General features: G+C 50.6%; 1 protein-coding gene across 12 annotated transcripts in view; it reads right to left on the minus strand.

Annotated features, from left to right (window-relative positions):
* Window positions 1-3,871: 3,871 nt before the first annotated feature.
* The window catches only part of DGLUCY (D-glutamate cyclase), a 77,221-nt gene continuing 66,904 nt past the window's right edge, over window positions 3,872-14,188 (minus strand). For 11 of the 12 annotated variants that reach the window (XM_036991812.2, XM_036991810.2, XM_036991808.2 and 8 more), the window contains 2 exons: window positions 10,769-10,920; window positions 3,872-4,131 (listed from right to left, as the gene is read on the minus strand). In XM_036991812.2, the coding sequence (XP_036847707.2) occupies window positions 3,982-4,131; window positions 10,769-10,920 (302 nt within the window). In that variant the 3' untranslated portion in view covers window positions 3,872-3,981. Of the gene's footprint in view, window positions 4,132-7,759; window positions 9,905-10,768; window positions 10,921-14,188 lie in introns of those variants that run through there. The other variant, XM_036991811.2, reaches the window with a different exon arrangement.

The following is a 14,188-nucleotide window of genomic DNA, read 5'->3' on the forward strand; positions in this document are numbered from 1 at the left end:
AATCCCTCTCTGGGTCAGATTCCTGGGGTCCTTGAGTGTTCTGGAAGAACTAATCCTTCTCCCAAACAGACTTAAGGACATCATTGGAAATTAAGAGTCCTTTCTTTCCTGAGAGAATGCTTGGAGGAAAAGGTCCATCTGGTTTATACTGAAGGTGGTAGAAGCCATTAGATTCCCTTCTTACTGCTTAGCAAGATGAAGGCTCATCTTCCTGTTTACATACACTGGTCTGTGGGTTGGCCAGAAAAGAGAGGGAGGAATTATCAGCACAGAATACATCCCCATCTGCTGCTTTCCCCTGGCTGGAGTAACCAAGACAGCCAGAATCTGGTCCACTGAGTTCAAAGCCTGAAAAACCTGCTTCTCAAAACTGGTGATCCTGCAGCCTCCATTCCTGCAATTCGTCGAGCAAGACAGTGATGGTCTTTGAAGGCAATCGCCCTGGCCTTCCAATGTACCCATGGTCTAGGGAAAGGGTGGAATTTCAGTTCCATTTGCTTTGATTCAACAACTGTCAGAGGACACTGTCAAATCAGACATCAGCTAATGTGCTGCAGGGTTATGGTATCCAGTTCCCTCTCCATGAATTATCGCATGTATATCCTTCCTAAAAGACGGCCCAGTTTCTCTACAAATACCACCAATGACACCAATTCACTACTACCCAAGACAAAGCCATTCCATTGTTGGGCAGAAAAATTCAATTCTTAATGAGCCAAAAACTGGCCTTAGTTCTGGCCTCTGGTCCACATAATCCTTTAGGTACTAGTATTTAAGTAGATATCTCATAGGCTACTTCTCAGTATTAAACCTTCCAGGCTGGTATTAGACAAGGCTGGATTATACTGCAGTTATAAATATACCCCCAAATCACAGAGCCTTAAAACAAGAAAAGTTTATTCCCTGTTCATTCAAAGTCCAATGAAAGGCTGCTTTCTGGCCGGTCTTTTCCCAAGTGATAGCAGTGATTCAAGATCCTTCTATCAAGAAATTCCATCATCTTGAGGTCTTCCCCTTCCATTCACACAGGTAGGCGAAGCAGGACAAAGAGAATCTCACAGGGGGTTTATGACTGAGTCTGGAAGTGGTTGATATTCCAGCTACACTCACATTCCACTGACCAGATTCCAGTCACATGGCCAAACCCAACTGCAAGGGAGTCTGGGAAATGTAGTTTTCCTAGGGCAGGGGCAAGCTAAATTGGTGAGCATCCAGCTGGTCTCTGATAGACACCTCTTTAAGCCACCTTCACGTAACAGCTTTCAGGCTCTCGCTTTCCTGTACCCCATGTGAACAAAACCCACTTCTTCAACTGTGATGCTTGGGACCAAAGTAAAACTAAGTCTGACCTGCACCGAGGAGAAAGGGGCCATTTATCTCAGTGTGCTTCTGTTGATGAACTGGCTTTTCTGGCAAGGCCGTCACATCACTGACATATACTGGATTTACGTGATAAGCCACATCTCCTCTATTCTGCCTGGAGCAGTGGTCTTTTGAATCTGAAAGTTAGATTTCAGTGTGGAGCCAGAGGAACTCACAAGAAATAGGTGGCAAGTAGCAGAATGCAGTGGGCTGAACTAACATGGGGCTGGCAGTCAGCAAAGCCCAAGCAATGAGAGGCAGGAAATGACATTAGAGGAATGTTTTGCTCAGCTGAGCAATGGGGTGGTGCTTGGCCAGAGGACAGCAGGGGGCTAAGTGCTCTGAACCTCTTGGCTGGATTGCTTGCCTGAGTCCAACTTTCTGAAGGTTCTGTGGGGCATATGCACCTTGGTGGGCCTGAGGTGTCCAGCCTACCTTGCACATCCACAGAGCATGCCAGGCACTGCCTACCAGGACAGCAACCCCCAGCCCCATCCCCACCACCATTCTTGGAAGTGCCCATGGAGGCTCACATGCCCCATGAATCCACCTGGTGGACACCCCAGCCCATCCCTCACCCTGGGTCACCCCATCATTCTTGTAGGTCACCTCTTGTCCCCCCACCCATAACCAGATTTTCTAGGTCATAGTCAAGCTCACCATGCTACCTTAGATGTGGACACAGGTCCTTCCTAAAAGCGCAGCCAAGACTAGGATGAACTTGAGCCAAAGTTTACTAAAGGCCTGAGCATGAGGCATACTGTGGAACAGAAGAGCATTAAAACAGAATTCTGCAACTCAGAGCTCTGTGGTCCCGGGCCTGGACCTTGCAAAGGGTGTACCCCTGGCCCTTCTTTGTATCTTAGCCCCTGCTGCAGAGGCACAGGCCTTCCTGTCCCCGAAGGGGGGCCTTTGGGTGCCTCACTCCAGAGCTAGGACTCTTACTCTCAGCTTTCTCTGGCTTCCCCTGGGGTTCAGCCTCTTTTCCAAACAACTTACTCATCTCCCCATAAGCTACTCACAGTGAAGATAACCTATTACCTGGCCACACCTCACACTTCATACCAGAACAGAATTCTATTACTATTGCAAAACCGAAGGCCCATTAGTGTCTTCCACCAAAACATGAGTCAGAAGAGTACTGGCAGCTTTACCAGGATGATGTTTTCTCTCTCTGGCCACCAGGCCTTCAAAAATGCCACGGTACACTCGGCCAGAGGCCCCCATTATATGGTGCTCTGCGGTCTCAAATCGGGAACAAGATTTGCTGGCATTGGAGGAGAACCAGCCAGTGAGACTTAGGGCTGAAGCCCGCTCAGGGAGCTGTGGGCAGTCGCAGATGGAGGGGCAGTGAGCTCACGACAACGCATGCACCAGGGCTGACGCCACAAGCCAAGGCACAGACCTGGAGGTGCGGACGCCCTGCAGAAAGACAGAGGGGCCACTTCCGGCCATGGCCTTCCCCACGCGCCTGTGTAGGAACTGGAAGTTAATTCCTGATCACTTTGGCACCCATTTAGGCTTTACTGTTAAGCGTACAATTTAGAGCTAAGTTTTATAGCATGTGTTTCATGCTTTATAACTAGTGCCCCTTAAAGAATCAAACTAGACATGTTTAAAGAAATAAAACTATGTAGGCCCAATAAACATTTGGGTCTCTAGCTGGGAGGCTGGACAGCCCCATCTGGATGAGCCAGCTGTCACTCGGCAATGAACTAACTTGCACCAGATACCGTGCTGGTTCAATACATGAGTGTAATGGGATGTGGTCAGTGACTCCACTTCTGATATTGCTGGGAAATGTGCAGCTGTGAAGAAGATAAGGGCAAGCTGACCGGGCTTTTCTAGGCGGACCTTTTTGCCACCTGAACCTGGGACTGTCCACCGCCAGGCTCCAGAAGTGTGGCCGCCCTCCTGGGCAGGGAGGCCAAAGCGTCCGGCTTCAGGCTGGGGGGTCAGCATATGGGGAGGAGGTGGAGGAAGTATCAAGGCCCAGGTAGGGGCTCAGGGGGTGTGGGGCCAAGGGAAGTGAGGGGCAGAAGGGAGGCAGTGGTGGCAAATGGAAGGTCTGAGGGATCCTGAGCCGAAGTAAACCAAATGTTGTTTGAAAAAGAAGTATTGCAAAGGTATAAATATTTTGGTGGTGGTGGTGATGGTGACTAAACCTTTAGTAACATTCCAGAGCTTCGTTAATATGTACTACTCATTTGTACATTTTATCATTTCTTCATTAGCCTGGGGGACCACTCATGGCCCTGGTGACACTTATCCTTGCATCTGCCTGGCAGTGTTTTTCGCTGGTGTCCCCTAAGTGATCGGTCACAGGACTCTCAGTGCAGACCGAGTGGGGGGCCTGAAGGAGCCATGGCGAGGAGGGCTGAAATCCATGCCTCTGAGCACTTAGGATAAAAGCAAATCTGGGAACCCCAGAGAAATATTTTCCTTGATCCGCATTACAGGCCCAACCCCTCCCAGGAAGTGGGCACACAAAGAGCCCCAGGCCGGAGGAGAGTGTGTTGCTCACCCGGAGCCAGTGTTTATTTGCAAAGCTGTTGTGGACAGAAGCTGGGGCCTTTGGAGCCTCTTCCCCAGATCCAGGCACCTGTGGAACATGCACGGTCACACGCACACCATGGTGACATCCAGCAGCTTCTGGATCATCTGGGCGTGGGTGCCGTGGAAGGGCAGCCCATCAACCTCCATGCCCACGTTGCCCGAGACCCCACTCCTGACTTTGTGCCGTACCAGGATGCCCAACATTTTCTGTTCCTGGAAAAAAATGGAGAAGAGATAGAGGTGGTGGAGAGGGAGTTAAAAAGAAAGCAATACGTACATTTCTAAGTGGAGAGTGCTTGACTTGGTATGGTCTCTTTTCTGAAAATAAAATTTTGGTTAAAAATACTAGTGCCACTGGACGACTCAATGAAAAATAACAGTGCCCTACAGCACACCTTGTGGGCCCCCAAACCCGCTTCCCAGAAGCTCACTTGGAACAATTCGGGATGTTTCTTTTGGCAGCTACCTTCATGGAACTAAATACTATGCTTTTGATGGAAACCTGCATTTTCTTCACAAACACTAACAATTTACTTCTGCAGGGGCAGCGTGGGCTACTTCCTGCCAACATAGCCCTTGCCCAGCTCTGGACTGTCTGCCAGTGGCCTTTGTGCCAGAAGGCCCCCGTTCCTCCCGAGACCCCACCATCAGCCTCCTGTGGGCCACACCCCAAGGCCCACCCGCAGCTGCGTCTAGATTTTACCATGGGGAGTGGGAACATCTACAGGGAGCAGAGCCATGGAGAAAATGCAGCCCCATCCTGGGCCCAGCAGGCAAGGTAGTTTGGGATCAGACAGCTCTGACCTGGGGCTTCTGGCAGGTGTCTTAGCCTTTCTGTGACTCAGTGTCCCCATCTGTATAAAGGGGAGATTAATGATGATGATGATGATGATGATGAAGCCTCCTTACAGGGCTGTTGTGAGGATTAAATGACATAATGCTAGTAAAGCACCTTAGCACGGTCCTTGGTACATAGTAGGTGCCCATGAAATGAGGTGAATTCTTACTGGCAGAGCTAGGTCCCCCTGGCCTACAGCCCAGAACTTTCTTCTTCAATTTACTTGCTGGTTTTTTATAAGAGATTTGATTCCCCTCCCCTTCTCTCCCTGAAAAAATAAGGGCCCAAAGAACCACTGTCTAAACCTCTAATGTCCATTCCTGGTTGAATAGCTCAGGTCCCCCTGAGGAAGGTGGGAGGTGAAGACAAAGGAGGGGACAGAAGGAGGGGATGAAGGAATCTAGAGAAGGAAGGTCAGGACAGCTTTGAGAAGGGCTCTCTCCTTCCTGCTCAGGCATCTGCATCGGCTGCATCATCCATCAGAGTTTTATTAGGCACATGCCATGTGCCAGGTCCTGCCCCAGGGATACAGCAGTGAATGTGACATGGTCCCCGTCCCGGGGTGGGGGGTTCACAGTCTAGATGAGTGATCAGGAAGGTATAGTCCAACTCAGGGCAGGGGTACCCAATCCCATTTCCTGGAGTGGCTCAGGAAAGACTTTCTGGAGGAGGGGCCACCAGGACCGCAGGCGGCAGGAGAGCAGGAATGAGCCAAGCCCGCGGCTATGAGGAGAACTCCCCGAAACTTCTCAAAACAGTGGAGAAAGCCTTGGCAAAGGTCTCCTGGGAACTGTCCCTACTCTCAGCTGGCTCGAGAGCCTGCATTTCCATTCTGCCCTGGGGGCCAAGGTGGCAGAGAGGCCCAAAAGTATTTCCAGGCATGCTCTTTGTCCACCAGCCCCTTCCCAGGGGCTACCCAGCCCAGAATGGCATTTCCCGCCCTTTGTTTGGGCATTATTCTCCATTTCTCTTCTCCATTGGCTCATATCCTTTCTTTATGGTGAATACTTCTGGGACCATGGGGCCATTTCCTCCCAGCACACTGCCTGCCCCCACCATTCGTGTCCTTCTGGGTCCTGGGAGGAACCTGGGGTCCTCAGGGTGCACAGGATCGGTCAACAGATGAGAACTGGCTGGCACTCAGCCTCTAAGAGCTGCAGGGAATAGCTGGACCAACAGTGACGGCCTGCACATTTCCAGAAATCACTGAGTGACCACACCATCCTCAAGGAGGCCCCACTGGTGAAGGAAGTGGCAGTGGGGGTCAGGGGGGAGAATGGGCCAGGAGGCTGCTGGACACAGAGCACCCGGAGGCGGCTGCACTGGCCCAGGATGAGAGAGTGGGGCAGGAGAGGCGGCTCAGAGGACAGAAGAGGCTGCAGTGGATAGGGCTTGGGGCCCACATTACTGTGGTTGGGGACAGAGGCCTCAGCCTGGGCTCAGAGGCTGAGTATATGGATGGTCACTATTGGTTTACCTTGGGAGCACAGTAGACTGATATACACGGTTAGGTGAAATTGCTGTTAAAAATGGGCTGGGAGAAAGGGGCCTCCTGGAAGTTGGAACTGTTCTGTACTGTGACCTTGGTGATGAGTGAATGGGTGTACACATACATAACAATTCATCCAGTGTGTTCTTAAAGTTTATGCACTTTACTCTGTGTTTAGTGCATTCATTTTTCTTAATTTAGGAAAGTTATAAAGAAAAGTAGAATGGGATCAAAATGCTGGAAGAGAATAGGAGTGCAACATGAGGCCAGAGGCCATGTTCCTGCCTCTCTGCACCATCCATCCATCTGCTATCCATTTGTCCATCAGTCTATTCATCCATCTATTTGTCCACCCAACCATCCATCCAGCTAGCCAGCCGTCCCTCCATCCGTCATCCACCATCCATCCATCCAGCCATCCTTAGTCCCTCCTGTAAGGTGTCATCAGTTGGCTCTTGGCTCCTGGGAAATGCTCTCCAGCCATTTACTTTGCTCTCAGGTAGAACCCCACAGCACAGCTGGGGGTAAAATTGTAATATTTCCAAAATATCTCGCCTGGCTTTAGTACATCTGCATATCAATAGGCATTCAGAGGTGGAAAGAAATGTGGCTTTAGTATATTTGCATCATTCCTCAGGGGTGGAGAGAGGTTCATGTCCATATCAGTGGGTAATACCTGGGCAACAGGCGGGCTTATCTGAACCTGAGAGGTTAAGGGGAGGTCCTTGCTTGCTTCTGCGGGAACAGGAGAGAGAAATGGCCCCGGACTGCAGTTTGTAAGCAATAAATGGGTTTTAAACTTTATTTCTCCCTTTGACTGATTTTGGTTTTAGAGGTATTTTGTCCCGGGATTTCCTCTCCCCAGACTTACAACAGCCAAGGGCCAGGGTGGGCAGGGAGTGCTCCGGCTGGTGGTGGCCCTCTTCCCTGGGCTCCTCAGCATGGTACCTACTCCTGCTACAGTCATGATCAGACCCCCAAGGACTGTCCCTGAATTTGGGGGCTCAACTTATAAGCAATTCACAGAGCAGAGGTGAGGAGCATTCCTCTGTCCCTAACCAATCAGGCTACACCACCAGCTCAAGCCCAGCATCCCTCGATGGCTCAGGGACCTCCTTGGAATGGCCTTCAGACCTCTGACGTGATGATCCCATGTATTCCTCTGCATACCGCACTCCGGGTCCTCGCCCCTCTGCCTTTGTGGGTCCTGTTGCCTCAAAGGCCATTCCTACCTTTCCATACCTAGCTGCTTATACCCTACTCACCTGCCAAAACCCAGGTCAGTGCCACCTCCTCCATGCAGCCTTCCTTGAACTCTCTGAATGAGCTGTGTGCCCGTTCTCTGTGTCCACACAGCAGCTGGCTGTACACGTGTGTATCCTAGCTCCTGAAGTCACCTTTCCTGTGCTGTCTCCTGAGCTCCCTGTCCAGCGGCCAGGTCTGATCCCTCACTGTCTCCCAGAGAAAGCCTGGGCCTGGCCCAGAGGATGGGCTCAAAAAACATGCATTTGTTCTTTTGCTTTAAAAATGTTCCCTTTTATTTTCTTTCGAAGGGTGATACATTATTAATATATTTATGAAGGACTGGGTGGAAATGTCAAAGGAGAATCTTCCATGCCCAGAGGGTAAGTGTTTGGAAGGCTGTGTGCATTTGTTTGGCTGGGTTGGTTCTTTTGTGTCTGTGTGAATCAGGAGTCACGTGAGGCAGCCCCCTGCGTGCTTATTTCCAGTTCATATCCAGGAAGTGCGAAGAAACACAGAAGGCCCTCTGGGCCCCTCCAGGGCAGGCCATTTCCCCTGAAAATGTCACTCCAGCAGCCCCTTCCATCCCCTGCCCCCCCCACAGAGCACTGGCATTACCAGGAACTGGGAAACTTCTGGGCCAGGAGAGAGCCCAGAGTATGGAGCCAGAGAGGCCTGGGCAGATCCCAGTTCTCAGGTGGGTGGTGCGGGGCAAGTCATCCCACCTATGGAGCCTCAACAATCTCATCCGTAAAGTGGGGTAACACCACTCATCCAGGGTGGTGCTGGAGAGAAACAGGGTGCGGGCAGGATAGAGAGGCAGAGGGAGAGACAGGCAGAAGGAAAGGGAGCAGAAGGGGTACAAGACTATTTAAGAGGAATGGCAAGAGACTGTGACGGACTGTGGATGCAGATGCTTTTCAGAAGTGGGGGCTCCTGGGGCTCATTTGTCTGCAAGCTGGGGGCTTGTAACAACAACCCACTCCATCTCAGCTGCTGTGCCCAGGCTCAATACTCAGGAAGCTTCCTGCCTGTTAGATGGCCTTCCCATCTCTGCAGACCAGCCCTCTCCCAGGACAGCTCTCTCCTGGCAGGTGGGCCCCGCAGCTCTGCAAAGAGCAAGCCCTTCCTTACAGTGAACCAGAGACTCTCTGTACCCCCTGCCTTTTGGCCTGACTTTGTCTCTCAGGTTGTCCCTCTCCCCCAGGAAGCCTCCCGGCCTGTGTGAGGCCTCAGGACCTCCACCCCAGTCTTCTCTCCTCCAGGCCAAACACCCCAGCTGCCTCCACTGTTTCCCCAGGTCTTTCCAGCTTTCCTGCTCTCCTGCCTGCCCTCAGGTGAAGGCCCGTGGAGCTCAGGTGAAGCTGTGGCTCACAGGTGAAGTCACTTCTGACCTGGGGTTTAGATGTAACATAAGAGATTTGGCCTCAATTTCCCATGATCCAAATCACTTTGAAAAATCCCCCAGAGGGTGCCCCTTTGGAGACTGCGGCACCATCAGCTTGTCTCCTACGGGGGTGGCCCAGCTTTGCCAGGATCTGGCTGAGTGGGGGCTCGGGTCTGGGATGGGGTCAGCAGGGCGGCCTGCTCCCTGAGAGCGCTGGCAACCGTGCCTGTGGAGGGTGTGGATCTGCCACTGCCTTGCTAGCATTTCCCAGCCCCTCTCTTTTGCCTGTGCCTGCACATATATGTGAGTTCACATGGGTTAGACACGCACATGTGCAGGCATGATGCCCTTCCTCTGCCCTGCTCTGCTGGGGGATGCCCGGAAGCACCCAGCTCGCCAGGTCGCTGGCTCTCAGAGGAGCTTGCACAGAGGCATCCCAGGGCTCTGAGTCCCATGCTCAAAGCCCTGGTGCGGCTCCCTGTGCCTTCTCAGGTGAAACCCTCGGGGAGGGACCCCTGGTTTGCTCGGATCCAGTTAACATGCTCTCCCACTGCCCGGGGGTTCTTAATGGCCCCAGACCACACAGAGAATCTGACGGAAACACAGATCCTTGCCCAGAAAACTCAATGTATGCAACAATTTTGCAAGCAGTTTCAAAGGACTCTCAGACCTGACTTTGTGAATCCTGGGGTCAGAGCCCTCCTCTAGGCCTATCACCCCCCCCACCCCAACAGCAGACTCCCCAAACCATCACCAAGCTTGTCCTCATCTGCCAGCTTCCGTTCCCTCCATTCCCCTTGCCTAGAATGCCTCCCCTTCTACTGCATTTATCCGCCAGCCTCCAGCTCACAGGATCCTCTGCCCATCTTGGTCCCCCACGCCGCAGCACCCTGTGGGATGGCTGACTGTCCTGCCCAAGGTTGCAGCACCTTCACTGGTTGAGGGGATGATAAGGACCCTCACAGCTACCAACACGGAGTGCCCGCCACAGGTCAGGTACTCGCTCTTCCAGCGATGCTGCTGATGGCCCCTGTTTTACAGACAAAGAGAACGCGGCTTGGAGGGGCTAAGCAGTCTGCCTGAAGTCAGACTAGAAGGAAAACGGTTACTTATATCAGGTCTTCCACAATAACTTAGGATTGCTCATAGGTCAAAGGTCATTCAATCCAATCTAGCAACTGACTGCCAGGAGATCTTTGCTTCTAGGTGTTGGGGGGGGAAATTTCCTCTCCCCTTCAAGGTTCTTTTGGCTGGTCTAAGAATTAAATTAACATGAGACAGTTTAACAGGAGAAAATAAAATCTAGGTAAGTAAGTACAGGGGCTCTCTAAGAATATGAGATCTTCAGGCAGTCAGGCAACTGGGGTTTATATGCCATCCAGAGCGAAGCAGAAAGAGGTAGAGGCCTGGGATTTCAAAAGGAAGGAAGATCATTTACAGTAAGAGGAAAAGGAGTAAATGTTTGGTAAACAAATGTTTACTGGGCTCTATAGAAGCAACGGGACACAGAGAGGAACTTTTAACAGACTTTGCTAGGTTCCTGCCTACCTACCACACCTGGTTTATACACACAGTAGCCAGTAGTTATCTGTGGTGATAGCTCCCTTCCTGGAATACATCCTCTATCTGAATTCTTTTAGGCAGTTAAAGGGGGAAGGCAAAAAGAAAACTTCTGAAGTCTTCTGTTTCTTAAAAATAGCCTAAAATAATCCACATGCAAAAGTGACACCTTTTGGGGTGGCCAATTTTGCCTCCCTGCATATAGGCAGGGTCTGCATCCGGCCACTGACAGGCAGCAGTGGGGCTGGGCCTTGGCTTTTGGACTGGAACACCAGGTCTACTCCTCATCCTGGGAAAAGCTGTTTCTGTGGAAGTGGCCCACTGGGTGTGTTACCTTAGCGACAGATGGGAGGGCTTGAGCCCAGTTCTGTTCCCCGAGTGCTCTGGAGGGCCCAGTTGTCTTCCTCAGGTAACGTCCATGGACCTCACATGAGTTCAGGATGTATAGTGTACAGGCCAAGGCATAGCCTCCCCAGTTAGAAACACCTAGAAAAAAATAGGATTCCGTCAGAAAACGGGAAAGGTCAGGGGGTCCATCACCCTGCCTCTAAGCAGCAGAAATCACCTCAAAGAATGGCCCCAAGACCACTGGCACTAGCAGTACGTGGGAACTTGTCAGAAACACAGATTCTTGGGCCCCAGCCCAGATCGACTTAACTGGAAGTGCAGCAGGGGAGTGGGGAAGCAAAGTGAGTTTTAATAAGCCTTCCGTGATTCTGATTCAAGTCTAAAGTTTGAGAACCATTGATCTAGATCATCTGGAGTATGTACTGTTAACGGCTGTCAGCGGAAAACATTCAGGCTGTAACCCTCGGAAGCCATTCCAAGACTCTGGACAGTACGAAAGTCCCCCTTACAGCTCACCAGACTCCCTCACACCGCGTGGAAGCCGACGGCAGAGGGGCTCGGCAAGAACTCCACGGTCGTGCGCTTGACGATCCCTCCTGAGTCAGCCTCATACCACCTGCCTTTTCTATCAGCAGCCCCAGAGGCCTACTGCCCAGCTTAGGGACTCTCATCGGCGCTTCCCTGAAACCTGCTTGAGTTCTCCATTCAGTTGAAGGATTAATTAGGGACCTGCTAACCTCTAGGCTAAAGCTAAAAAAAGCTAAAAAAAGCTAAAGCTAAAAAAAGAGGAGCTCTGGGCCAGGGAGAGAGGGACTGTACACACAGCCAAACACAGAGTGGGGTGATCTGTGGATGAGATGTTCACAGCAGATCATGGGAGTACTCATTCTGACTGGTTTAGGAAAGATTCACAGAAAAGGGGTCATTTCAGATGGGCCTTGTAGAATTTGCCAGAAGAAGAGTGGAGGAGTGGGGGTACTTCAGGTAGGAAAAAACCAAACACCCAGTGAGTACGTGAAAATACAAGGCTTATATCAAGGTATGGTGGGCAAAGACCATTGTGATAATACTGTATTTCACTGATTCTAAGACATATTTTTTTTTTAGATTTGCCCCTCTGAAACTGAGGTGCCTCTTATAATCAGTAGAATTGTACAGTTGTAATAAGGCAGCATTTTCCTTTCTTAGTGGTACATAAAATATTAGTAATTCTTGTCATCAGTGGCATCTTACAGACAATGGAGTAACTTGTTTTGATTGAATACTTACAATGTGTGGCACTATTCTAATGCCTTACATGGATTAGCTCCTGGAGTCCTTACAACAAGCCTGTGAAGTATAGGTGTGATTATCTTCACTTGCAAAACTGCGGAATAGACACAGAGGCATTAAGTAATCTGCCTGAGGTCACACAGCTAGTAAGTGGTGGACCTGAGATGTGACCTCAGGCTGTTGCCTACCAGAACCCACACTGTGGGGAAAATGGAAGTTCTTACGGCCAGGATCCTCACCTGACCCTAAACTACTGGATGTAACTGGCCTCCTATTAGGCTAGTGCTTCCACACCCATAGGGACTAAGCTATTGACTGAGTCACTATGTAAAGAGCTCTGCCGAGTGATCTGGGTGGAGGCAGAGACAGAGGTGGATGACAGACCTGCAGACTGCTGGATGCAGATGTGATTCTGGTGCTCAACCTACCGCCACGAGAATAAAGCCAGGTATAAACCTTTTTACTCCAAGAACATTCCATTGTCATTTCTCTGTCTCACTGAGTCCATAGTGAACTTTCCTGGGGCTGAAACCCTCAGGCAGGACACACACTCTTTAAAAAAGCAACTTAGAAATGTTTGTGGTTAAAAACCCACATAACATAGAATTTACCGTGCTAGCCATTTTTAGGTGTACACTTCAGCAGTGGTAAGCGTATCCACATTGTGGTGCAACACTAGCACCTAAACTCAACCTCTATGCAGATACAGAAAATAAAAGCATATTTGGAAAGGAATATCAAAGGGAAAGAGAAGTATTTAAAATGCAGGTTTACCAGGTGAAATTACATAAAGTGGGTACTACTGAGTGTGAGCATTAGAAGCTGGTATGTGAAATTAAAAATGCTGATCACGGTATGGTATTATGGTGAGGATGATATTTTTGCCCTCTTTCATCACCTGCCACCACCTGCCTTTTGAGAATATCTACAGTATTGTTGTTACATCATCTTTTCAATTAAAAAACTGAAACCCATGCTGTATTTGAGCCATGACGGTGGCCATGCATGGCTGGATCATAGTGAGGATTGGAGAGATGAGGCTAAGCGAGGTCCCAAGACCAGGAAAAGGAACTGGACTTGAGCCCTAATGCAGGGGTTCTGCTCTGGGAGGCCCCGTGAGATGTGAGTCCCACCGCAAACTTTGATTTCTGCGCTGACTTGGGATGCACGTGCCAAACAGGACAGAAGAGCATGCCTTCAGGGCCAGGGCACCGCTGGCTCATGGACCTTGTGGTGGGTTCTTTTCTCTTCTTTTCTTTCATGCCTGACTAGCTGGGCCTGACGAGTTGCTGAGCATCCCGGGGCTGCCACTATCCCTGGTGTCAAGAGCCAGGGATGGAGTCAGGCAGGGCTTCCGTGCCTCCTAATCCACTCTCCTGAGAGGCTCCTTGCCTGCCTCTTGCTCCCTCTTGACACCCAGATGGAATCACAGCAGCCAATCAGGACCAGTCAGGATGACGTGACAGAGGTTTTCTCTAATCCTCAGAGAAACCCAGTTTATGGATAAGGACTGCCAGGCTTGCGAAGTACGAGCTTCCATCTCCTGGCTGATGCCAGAGCCCTGATCTTACTTGTCCCCACTGAGCGGAAGGGCTCGGGGTTCAGGTCCTGGCAGCTCCCAGCGCTAACTGGAGGGGCTCGTTTTCATCTCATTCAGCTTCAATCCTACAGATTTTCATCAGAAGCTCTCATTCCAAACAACCCCCCCTCCCTTCTGCCAGCTGGGATTGCCTCGTCTCTTTGGGGACCTCTGCCTGCTCTTAAAATCATGTCCTCAGTGATGTCATTGGCCGGGCTGTTGGGGTTTGATCATTTACATGGAGAATCTACATTCTGGGCGACAAGTAAACTTGAGGAAATCTGAGGACTTCCAAAGAGTTTCTCCAGTGGCTCCCTTCCCACTCACCCCAGGACAAAGGGCCGGCAGACAGCAGCTCTGCCAACAGCAAGCACTGAGGTGCAGTTCCTTCTCTTCTGTGTGTCGCAGCTGTGGAGCTAATCCAGGGTGGGGATCAGACACACAGGATGCTGAACGTCTTGCCCTTTGCTTACTGGCCATCTCTTTATCTTCTTTGATGACGTGTCTATTCAGGTCTTTTGTCCATTTTTAAATTGGGCTGTTCTTTTTCTTATT

This window comes from Manis javanica, chromosome 8 (genome assembly GCF_040802235.1).
Source record: "Manis javanica isolate MJ-LG chromosome 8, MJ_LKY, whole genome shotgun sequence".
In the NCBI taxonomy this organism is placed as follows: Eukaryota; Metazoa; Chordata; class Mammalia; order Pholidota; family Manidae; genus Manis; species Manis javanica.